The sequence below is a fragment of the Megascapheus bottae genome, chromosome 4 (assembly GCF_031878675.1).
Source record: "Megascapheus bottae isolate mThoBot1 chromosome 4, mThoBot2.hap1, whole genome shotgun sequence".
Classification (NCBI taxonomy): domain Eukaryota; kingdom Metazoa; phylum Chordata; class Mammalia; order Rodentia; family Geomyidae; genus Megascapheus; species Megascapheus bottae.
This window is the reverse complement of record NC_143512.1, coordinates 8,101,420-8,113,204: the sequence shown is the minus strand read 5'-3', so window position 1 is coordinate 8,113,204 and position 11,785 is coordinate 8,101,420. Positions and strand designations below refer to the sequence as shown.

General features: G+C 40.9%; 1 protein-coding gene across 1 annotated transcript; it reads right to left on the bottom strand.

Annotated features, from left to right (window-relative positions):
• Positions 1-1,425: 1,425 nt before the first annotated feature.
• Grxcr2 (glutaredoxin and cysteine rich domain containing 2) lies at positions 1,426-11,232 on the bottom strand. Its single transcript, XM_090331088.1, has 3 exons — positions 10,900-11,232; positions 3,644-3,871; positions 1,426-1,608 (listed from the first exon to the last, which is right to left on the bottom strand). Exons 1-3 carry the CDS (start codon positions 11,230-11,232, stop codon positions 1,426-1,428), a joined length of 744 nt encoding a protein of 247 aa, XP_090187214.1.
• Positions 11,233-11,785: the final 553 nt, after the last annotated feature.

Below are 11,785 nucleotides of genomic sequence, written 5' to 3'. Positions count from 1 at the left end.
ATCTCTTTTTTATTAGAATTATTTATGTTGCCCCCAAAGCAATCCATTGCTGAATTATTTTAACAGCTGAATATGAGAGACTAACAAACAAATCTTAGAGATGTATGAAGGTATTAAATCAAAATTATTATTATAAAAGCACAGTAGGTGTCTAATAGATGACAGGGCTTACAGTGTTAGTCTCCCTGGATGTGGGGAGCCAGTGTCAGAACTTACAAAAGTTCATTAGCAAAAGTTTCTTCTAATTTTTTTAAGAGGAAAAAAAATCCATTCATGGACAGAAAGACATGCTTGTTTTGGGTTTCTTTTTCTCTTAGAATTTTCCAATAGACACCTTTATGTATCTGCAGTTCTTTATAAATAATCATGGCTCTTTGACTTAAAATAGATACATGCTAAGTGCTAGTGGCTCAAGCCTATAATCCCAGTTACTCAGGAGACTGAGATCTGAGGATCTCATTCCAAAGCCAGCCTAGGCAGAGAAGTCCCTGAGACTCTTATCTAATTAATCATCAAAAAGCCAGAAGTTGGAAATGTGGCTCAAGTGACTGAATGCCAGCTTTGAGTGAAAAAGCCAAGTGAGAATATAAGAACCCAAGTTCAAATCCCTGTACCAGCACACACACACACACACAAAAAAAAAGAAAGAAAAAAAATGTGTACTTGATAAGCATTCACAGGCTGGGAGAAGTTCTGTTATACACATAGACTTAAGCACCACACCTATCATAAATAGTTTTGACTTGGCTTTACAACTTCAAGAGAGGCACACAAAGATGTCCTATTTCATCTTGACTCAAGAAGTATTATTACTCATTTCCTGTGTGACTATGATCCACAGGAAGCACTGGAAGGCATTGCCTTTGTCCTGTTGTGCTTTCCGTAACTTCCAATGCGTTCAATTCATCAGTGGCCTCCCTTTCCTCTTTTGCTTAATTACAAATTCAATTTGACCAGCAACAATTTCAGACGCATTATAAGCAACAGGCATCCTTTTTTTTTTTATCAGAGTGCTGCTCCTTTATTCTTTTCTCACTGAATAATTTTGCAGAATAACTCCCAACCAGAAAATGAATTCAACCTGCTGCCTGAGGTGTACCTTTGTTTGTTCAGTGGTGCAAGAGAAAAAGAAAAGAAAAAAGCTAAGTTAAGTGAGCTATATGCACACAATCCTGGAACCATAATTTCAGAACCAGTGTCAAAGCAGACTTTAATTCAAAAAATGTCCCTACTCCTTAGACCCATATGGAAATCGTGCTGGCCTCACAAAATGTCATGAAATAATTGAGTTCTGCTAGTGGTGGAACTGTTTGCAGCTGCAGGACTCCCTTGCTGAGAGAGGCGAAGAAGGAGAGGGTAATTTATTAGGAATAATTTGGGGGGAGAGTGGCGAAGGTAAAGCAAGCAAGTAAAGGAAAACCACAGCTACTGGTTACAAATGTGGCAAGGTTGTAGACCATTCTCATTGCAGGCAGGGCACCGCAAAGCCCGATAGGACTCCTTAAATCTGTTGGCCAGCATGGAGAACTTGCTGCCATGGCACAGAGAGCAGGTAGCACTGCCTGAACCTCGGCAGTGAAGACAGTTCTCCTCAGGAAGCTCCCCATCCTGCAAACGACAGGACACAGTTCAGTCACAGCAGCCGTTCAAATGAGTGGTTTGCCTGAGGATCAGAATAGCACTGGGTCTCAAACAAGCTGGGGTAGAATTGGAAGGAGGGGAAAATGCCTTCCACAAAAGTCAGTGAGGGGAACACCCACAGTGATTTTTATCAGACAGGATGTCTCATATAAGCATCAGAAACACATTTTCTGTCACCACATCTGGCATTCAGAGACATCCCATTCTTCATTGCCTTTGTTATCATGTGACATGTCCTTTCTGCAAGCTCCATAATGACTTTCTTTTTCTCATTGACAAATGCTAATAATAAGGGCCTTGTAGTCCCTGCCAGATGCCAGGTTCTTTTCTAAGAGCTTTCTATGTATCCGTCCACCTAATTTGCACAATAGCCCAGTGAGCTAGTATGAATCCCCTCTTCCTTGCCATAGGAAAATGAGATACTGAGAAGTTAATTGGCGATGTCACACACACAGCATGTGAGTAGAGAGGGTAGGTTTTGATCCCAGGGGGCTGAGTAGCATAATTCATTTCTAATGACAATGTTATAGTTACCAAACAGTTCGTACGCAAGAAAGATCATTTCTTGTGATGGAGAGACTATGTGGATGAATGAATCTGTGTTATCAGCCTTCAAAGTTTAGCTCTGAATTCTTGTAATATTTTATGCTCTTTGAGAATAGCATAAGTCACAGTGATTATGAACTCTGTACTCGAAGTCAATAGACTAGGGCTGGGGCTGGTGTCTGACACAGGCTCTATAGCTTACTCCCTTGCCTTCCATCTCTAGTTCTGTTTCTCTACCTGTGAAGTGAATGACATTGCTCACTCTCTGGGTAGCTGGGATATCATGGGAGATGGTATATGTAAATGCAGTCTTCTTGATCTATCATATCTCTCCATAGAAGTTGAGTTCTTTGGTAACCCTTACCAATACATCCAGGACACTCACTATACAAAATAATAATAATAATAATAATAATAATAATAACCCTCTGTTGGCCTTTGTTCCTACAGTAAGACATCTCAGACAGACTGACAACAGCACACTCATTCTGAAGTGGGACTCACCTAAGAAATAAGGGGTGAGACCAGATTGATGCTGGAGAATCTAAAAACAACTCCTGTCCATTTCAACTTTTAAAAACTTTTTCAAAGCGAGGCACTGGTGTCTCATGCCTGTTATCCTGGCTCCTGAGGAGACTGAGATCTGAGGATTATAATTCAAAGCCAGCCTAGGTAGGAAAGTCCATGAGACTCCTGTTGCCAATGAACGACCAAAAAATCTGGAAGTGAAGCTGTGGCTTAAATGGTAGGGTGCTAGCCTTGAGCAAAACTCTCAGGGACAGCATCCAGGCCCTGAGTTCAAGTTCCTGGACTGGAAGCATTAAGGTGATTACACTCCAGATGGAAAGTTATGTGGGAAATCTTTTAATGAATACTTCCCCTTCAGATAAAACCTTATGATATTCTTGGGCATCTACACAGACTATTGTTAGTTGAAACTATTGTCAGTAAAGACAATAGCACATCCATGTTCATTGCTGTTATAGTCACAGTAGCCACCATCTGGAAACAGCCAAGGTATCTTAAAATGGATGAATGGATCAAGAAATATGGTACATATAGTCAATGGAATTTTACTCATCTATCAGGAAGAATCGGATAATGTCATTAATAGGGACAGGGTTGGACCTAGAAAAACTTATGTTAAGTGAATTAAGTGAGGCCCAGAGAGACAAACAGAGCAAGTATTTTCTCATATGCTGCTGTTAGATATTAAATGCAAACATACTTTGTAACATATCCGGGGTTATATCCATATACATACAAAAAAACGACTATTGGTTGACTCACTTTGGGGAGGAGCGCAAAAACCGCCGAGCACAATCAATACCAGCAGAAACAAGTTCAGAAGGAGCGGGCAATGAGAGGATACACAAGTGGAGGGAAAGAGAGACAGCACCACAAACAAACAACAACAACAAAAGAATTTGGAAACCATTGGTGTAGTCTTCCATACCTGTGTGTACTGGCTATGTGGAAATGCACTTTCTGTCTCCAGCAGAAGCCCATCGGTCTGATCCCCATCCCCATAACTCTCTTCTTTGTTCATCAGAGACTCCTCTTCAGCCTCCTCTTCCTTCTGGAGAATTTTCCTCATGAAGTCTCTCTTGTCCATTGGGGTTCGAATTATTTTCAGGTTGTTTGTATAGATGATGATCTTTCCAAAATCTATAATAGGTGGGGGCTATAGAAGCAGAGAATGAGCATAAAACTAGCTATCACCAGCATTTGAGTCACTAGCAATCACCAAATGTAAGTTGTGGAACCCAACCAACATCCAAAAAAACTAGACAGAAGACTTCCACGCTCTAGTACTTATCATCCCAGCAGACTTTGAGGTGAGAGTTTGTTCATTGGCTTGTTTACTTTCCCAGAAAACTAGGGAAAGCAGATGCCTTCTTGCTGTTGAGACTCACCAATCACAGCTGAACTTCTCAGAGTGTAAGACTTCAGAGGGAAGGGTCTGGTACACTTGACAACTGCCAACATAGGGCTGGGCACAATGGGTAATCAAGGAAGGCATTCAGGAGTCTCAAAATGGCACTAGTTGCCACCCAGTACAGCCTCTGATACCACCAAAAGCCAGTAGTGTAAGAGGTAGTACTTAAGATGCCAAGCCCAGAAACACACCCCAGCACTTTGCTGGCTTCAACACTGACTAGACAATGTTCCTAAGGTTAAATATTTGGACTCCTATCCCTAAAGCTAATGATATCAACTTCTAGAAGTGGAGGAGGGTTGGAAAAATGCATAAAACACAGTTGCAAAAGCTGTTACTACTATACAAGGCATGTTGTTACTACTTAAAACAATTTTTCAATTGTGAATGCACACTTGTGCCACACAGTTATATACCTCAAGAGGACATATTTTCCCCTGCTTGTAGAGCTGCCTAAACCTAATCTATTTAGGTCCTACAATTAATCAATCTCATTTATGAAGTCTGAGCAAGATTTCAATATTCAGATTATCTTCCTTAAAATAATTGTACAGCTTTCAAAAGTTATTTATCAAGCCACAGAGTTCTATCTGGCCCTCTTTTCTTACACTTCCTTCAAAGGATCACATGGCAGCTTCCATTGCCTATTGTTTTATGCACACTGGATTCCTGTTTCACACTCAGGACTATCAGTTTCTAAACATCAGATGGTGGCGGTACTTTTGGAAGGTTCCATTTCTTACTTCCAGTGATAGCCAAAGAGGTCCAGTTACTGGGATGTGTGTGTGTGTGTGTGTGTGTGTGTGTGTGTCGCGTGTGTGTGCGCGTGTGTGTGTGCACATGCATGTGCTTCACATCTACAGCTCGATTCTCACCCTTGCTTTTTTGAAAGCAAAGTTAATATCAGAAGGCCTTCATCTAAGCTAGTCAATCTGAGATACTCAGGAAGGTAAATACTTTCACTCCAAAATTGAGAACCCCAACTCACCTGAAAAGTGTATTTAAGTTTCAGTCATCTTGACAGTCAAATTCTTTTCTGTATCTAAGGACGCTCCCTGAGTGAAATTCAAGTTCACCTTATCTGGTGACTCCAGTTCCCTGTGAGAAGGTCCTATCTTGCATTATAGAAGGCCAGGATAGAACCAGGGATTTTTTTGTTTCCTTCCTTCTGGAAGAAAGTAAAGGTCTCTCTGTCTTAAATGACAGTATCTATGGTTGAGCATTTGTAAATACCCTGGTTTCTGTGACAACATGCCTACAGATTGCTATTCAGGCACCACTAAAGCTCCTCCTTGCTGTCTTTAAATGCAATAGTTCTTTGCTTGGTGCTAGACACTTAATGGGCTTCTGAGAGAGAAAGACCTAACTGAAAGGTTCAATATTGTACAACGCTATGAGACAAATCTGTACTGAGATATACAAGCTACCCATCCCCTGTGAACTTCTGTTTTTTTTTCAATTTGTGAAACTTGTTCTTATAAAACAGTCATAAATGTGACAGTGCTAATATGTATCAAGAAAAGGTGACCTCCCTCTCTCTCCCATTCCACATTTTGATGAGCTTTACAAATTTCTATCTGTTTTAATTTCTTAAAGTAGTTTATTATCAACCATTTTCTCTGTCCATCACATAAAATAAAAAATATAAAAACATCTTTGAGGGGCTGGGAGTTTGGCCTAGTGGTTAAAGTGCTTGCCTAGCATGCATGAAGACCCAGGTTCAATTCTTCGGCACCACATACATAGAAAAAAGCCGGAAGTGGTGCTGAGGCTCAAGTGGTAGAGCTCTAGCCTTGAGAAAGTCCAAGGACAGTGCTCAGGCCCTGGGCTCAAGCCCAAGACTGGCAAAAAACAAAAAAAAAAACAACAAAAAAAGAAAACATCTTTGAATAGGGAACCAACCCAGATGTCCCTCAGTTGATGAGTGGATAAACAAGATGTGGTACTTATACGCAATGGAATTCTATGCTGCTGTCATAAAGAACATCACCCCATTTATAAGGAAATGGAAAGACTTAGAAAAAAATCATATTAAGTGAAGTAAGCCAGACTCAAAGGACGGCTCAATGGTTTCCCTCATGTGTCATAATCAGTAGAAACCTTGGGCTCTACTAGCAGAGATTTACAATAGAATAAAACCTAGATACATAAGGCCATATAGAAGGACGCTAAATGAAAGGATCTCCAGGATATAGAAACAAAAGCCATATAGTGAATGATTGTTGTCCTTAATGTACTATGTTATCTCTCATCTCTTTTGGTGTCCCTTGGTTATCTCATATTGTTACAGTATTTCATCTTGTTATCTGATATATTGGATATATGCATATTTGGTTATTTGAAATAGGATAGGGAAGGGGGGAAAAAGATGAGGGGTAGGGGTGGGGGAGGGAAATGGGGACCAAGACATGAGAAAGGGTATCAATGTGTGTGAGGTAATGCACCTTCTATCTGGTGAATATAATGTAACCCTTCTATTAATTACAATAAAAATATATGGAAAAAACATCTTTAATAAAGACCTGCTCATAGCAATTGTAGGTGATGTGTGTTGAACATATGCAAGGGACCCGCACAGTACTAAATGTTCCATGTGTGTTACTTGTGTGTGTATGGGGGGGGGGGTTGGTGGTGATGGTGGTCCTGGAGATTGAACGCAGGGCCTGGACATTCTCACTTAGCCTTTTTGCTCAAAGTTGGCACTCTATTAATTGAGCCACAACTCTAATTCTGGCTTTTTGGTGTTTAATTGGAGGTAAGGGTCTGCCTAGGCTGGCTTCCAGCCAAGATCCTCAGATCTCAGCCTCCTGAGTAGTTAGGATTACTGGCGTGAAGGATCATTTTTAATTGCAATAACAACCCTCTTATTTCTGTTACCCGTATGTCATGTCAATGACAACAAGATTCAGCAAAATTAACCTCAAAGTTTCCCCAGGCTCACATAGTGAATTGCTATAACCGCACATGAAGATCAAGGTTGAATGACATCATTCTTTGCTTTATGATAGTGATGGTTGTGATAACGTGTACATGATATAAAACTTATCATTTTAGCATTCTCTAAGAACTCAGGTACACTGACACTATTGTGCATCCATCACTACCATCCAACTTGACAACATTTTCTTTTTCCCAAATTGAATCTGTACGCAAGGTGTGGCTCGAGCAGTAGAACATTTGTCTGGACAAATGCACAAGTCCCTGAATTCAAACCCCATTATTGCTTTTTAAAGAGGGGGGGGGGGAGAGAGAGAGAGAGAGAGAGAGAGAGAGAGAGAGAGAGAGAGAGAGAGAGAGAGAGAGAGTCCAGTGCTGATAGCTCATCCCTGTAATTCTTGCAACTCAGGAGGCTGAGATCTGCTGGACACTCTTTTTTTGTGGGTCATGGGGCTTGAACTCTGGGCCTGGGCTCTGTCCTAGAGCTCTTAAGCTCAAGGCTACAGCCCTACCCTTGAGCGACAGCCCCACTTCCTACTTTCTAGTGGTTCATTGGATATAAGAGTCTCTCGTTCTTTAGTGCCTGGCTGGCTTTGACCCTTGCTCCACTGATCTCAGCCTCCTGAGTAGCTAGGATTACAGGCATGAGCTACTACACCTGGCTGTGAAGGACTCTTATCTCCAAGTAATCAGCAAACAAACACACAACAACACTAACAAAAAACCAGAAGTGGAACTCTGGCTTAAGTAGTAAAATACTAGCCTTGAACAACTGCTCAGGTACAGTGCTCCAGGTCTGAGTTTAAGCTTTAGAATTGGTGCGTGCGTGTGTGCGTGCACACACACACACACACACACACACACACACATTTACAAATGATAATTTATTCCCAAGGATCTGGTAACCGCAATTGCATTTTATATCTCTATGAATTGAACTATTTTGTGTGTGTGCATATAGGTGCATGGGTGTGTGTGCACGCGCGTGTGTGTGTGTGTGTGTGTGTGTGTGTGTGTGTGTATGCACATGCACCAGTCATGGGGCCTGAGCACTGTTTCTGAGTTTTTATGCTCAAAGCTAGTACTCTATCACTTGCGCCACAGCTCCACTTCTGGCTATTTTAGTGATTCATTGGAGCTAAGATCCACATGGACTTTCCTGCCTGGCTGGCTTCCAGCTGTGATCCTCAGAGCTCAGCCTCTTGAGTAACTAAGATTATAGACATGAGCCATCTGGCTGGCCTGCATTACACAATTCTAAGTAGTTCACATAAGTGACCCTTACAATATAGTTGCCTTGTGAGTGGCTTATTTCAACAAATTTAATGTTAATAAAGACATTAACTTATTTTCTTCAAGATTCACTCATGTTCTAGCATGCCAAAATATTCTTTCTAAGGTAGAATAATACCATTTGCATGTGTAACATCTTGGTAATTCATTTACCCACTGATAGATATTTATGCTGTTTCCACCTTTAGGCAGTTGTGAATTGCCACAAACATCTGTTTCCCTTCAGAGCCCTTCCTTTGGATCATGTACTTAGTGTGATATTACAGCCAGTGCTTGCCAGGGCTCATTTTACAATAGGAATGGCTATGAAAAATCATGGTATGATGTCCTGTTTCATGAATACCATGTTAACCATCTGCCTCAGTGGGTACAGTTACATGAATCCATCATGGCCCCTCTCCCATCCACCCTTGACTACATTGGGTTGGGGCCCTTAGTCAAGCAACCAAGAAGCCAAGGAAAGCAAGTCTTCAATATGACCTCTAAAATTCTGTGAGGTTTTTGTCGTTTTGTTTCTATTTTTGTTATTTGTACCAGAACTGGGGCTTGAACTCAGGGCCTGGACACTGTCTCTAAGCTTTTCCCCTCACAGCTATGACTACCTGTTGAGCCACAGCTCCACTTTCAGCTTTCCAGAGATTAATTAGAAAATCTCATGGACTTTCCAGGCCAGGCTGGCTTTGAATGATTTTCAGATCTCAGCCTCTGTGTAACTAGGATTCCATATGTGAGCCACCAGCACTTGGCAAAGGTTGTGTACTACAACCAACTGATGCACGCTATCGTGATGAATCACTTAACCTGTTTGTACAAGCCCATGCCAAAATCATATACTTACTCAAATGCCAACTGTGGCGCATTATGTATGAAACAATCCTAAATTATCTATATTGTCTTGTAAAAGATGTGTGTGAACTGACCGTAAATTCTCAACTTGCAAGTAAAATATGGCTAAGAAAGAATACTGTAAGTTCACAAGATCACTAAGTGCTCAATAAATGATACCATTATATTTATTGTTATGGTTATCAAATAATTTTTTGCTAGTCCTGGAGTTTGATCTCAGGGCCTAGGCACGGTCCTTGAGCTTTCTCAAGGCCAGCACTCTACCACTTGAGCCACAGCACCACTTCCAGCTTTCTCTGTGTATATGGTACTGAGGAATCAAACCTAGGGCTTTATACATTCTAGGCAAGTACTTTATACTCCCAACCTCTAAAAATTTTGATTTTGAAAAAGAACATGCCATATGACAAGATCTGGATTCTTATTCTGACTCTGCATTTAACAAGTTTCCTGTAATAAAGATAAGTCCCTTACAAACTTGATGCACTATTTTCTCATCTGCAAAATGAAAATGAACATCCTTTGCCTTTCTCCCAATGATAAAACCCAATGTGATAGCTATAGAAGAAAATAATACAGGTTGGCGCTGGATAACGCCAGCACCTTGTCCTCAGTAATTTAAGGGGCTGCTCATTCCAGGGCCTTTCCTATTCAAAGGAGACCTGGTATTCATTTCCATAATTATGGACACACTTATAATTATACTTTTACCAATACCAACAAGTCCATTACATTTGTCTACAATAAACGTATGATCTATTCTCTTAGGAAAGTAGCAATCAAAATGGTTAGCGAGTAATTATCTGAACTTCATACTTCAAAGATGAGGGTACACATATCCAGGTGCATTATTCATTAATAACCTGAATGCATTATATAATTGTGCTTAATCTTCAAAAGAAGCAAGATGTTCATATTCCCACTGGCATGAACACAGATTCATCTCCTGTGAGTTTTTTTAAACCATTGAGTATATTTCAGGTTTTTCTAACTTAAGACAAACTGCTGTATGGGTATTTGATTTTCCATAGTACCAGAGATGATTTGCAGGTAAAGCACATACTTCAATCAAACTATTAGTTCAAACATCTTCCCTAGGGAATATCTCCCCACTGAGTTCTGTTCCATCTCTTTCCAGGGCTCCATCTTCCCAGAGTTCATATTAATCAGCATTGCAAAGAAAAAAAATTAAATAGACAAATATTAAAAAAAAAACAGGCAGTAGGAAGGTGCCAAGGGGGGCTATAAAACAAGACAAGGAAAAACCACGGGCTAAATAATTGGCTGGAGGGAAACGAGCACCTTCAAACATTCTGCTCTTTCAGGAAACAAAACGACCTACTGCTGCATAATTTTCTCCAACGACATTCTGGCAATCTGAAAAACCACTGCACCTCTATTTAATTTACATACTGGGAAACACTCAGCCAAAGACCCAATTACCATGTATTACCCTGGATGGAATTTATCTGAATGCTATTTGTGCTCATTGCACTTTCCAGTGAATAGTCAACAAGCATGTTATTTTTGTCCCAGAAATATTATTCTAATAACAGGCTTCCGTTCTGGTGCAGCTAGAGCTAGAGCTGATTGGTAGCTGGGCGTGAATAATACACAAATCTGAAGCAATTAGGTGTTCCTCTACATCATTTTAGGAAGCCTTACCTTGAAAGTAGTTGACTGCATAAAATACTAACCTTATGGTCATTTGTCTTGTAATCATTGAACAGAGGCTGACTGCCTGCCAGGGTGTAGGTCTTGCCCTCTCTGAACACGCTGATCTTCTGGGCAGTCAGTTTGGGGGAGTAGACTGGGGTCTTGGGAGCCTCCCCAGACCCATAAACACCATCCATTGGCTCAAGAGCTTCCTGGAGAAAGCTGTGAGGGTATTCCTCCTTGGGCAAGTCTAATTCCTGCCCATCTTCAAAGACCTGCTTCAAAACTCGACCGCTGTAGGAAGAGGAGATTTTGAATCGCACTTTCCTAGGTTTGTCGTCGCTCTTTTGATTTAACTTCTCAGAGTCCTCCATCGGGGGAACGTTTTCACCCTGCAGTGTCTTATGTAGCCAGGGAAACTTAGGACTCTGAGAAAATGGCATTTTATTTTCTCTCCTCCTGCATATGATTAATTCACGTGGGTGCTGGGGTATGCTCAGTTACAGCAACTGACACCGGCACATGAAATATTGATAGGCCCTCATGAAAAGCCAGTTGACCATGGGCTTATGGAATGAATGGAACATAAGACAACCCTGCTCTTGTCTTGCAGGCATCTGGTCTTAGAGGAGTTTATCCCCAAGCTCCCCCATATCTTCATCATGACCCTGGTTTTTCCTAACCTGGAAGATGCATGAATTTATTAGACAGAATCAGACAGCAATTACCTTGTCATTGTTGCTAGAAACAGCTATAATCTAATAAACATTTGACAAATGCCAGAAACTACTATGTGAGTTGTCTTGCCTCATTCTCACCATAGCTCTACAGTTTTCATCTCTGTTTCACAAAGGCAAAAGGGGAGGAAGAAGTTGGGTTAAGCAAACGACAGAGTAGGTCTCAAACCCAGATAAATCTGAGTACACT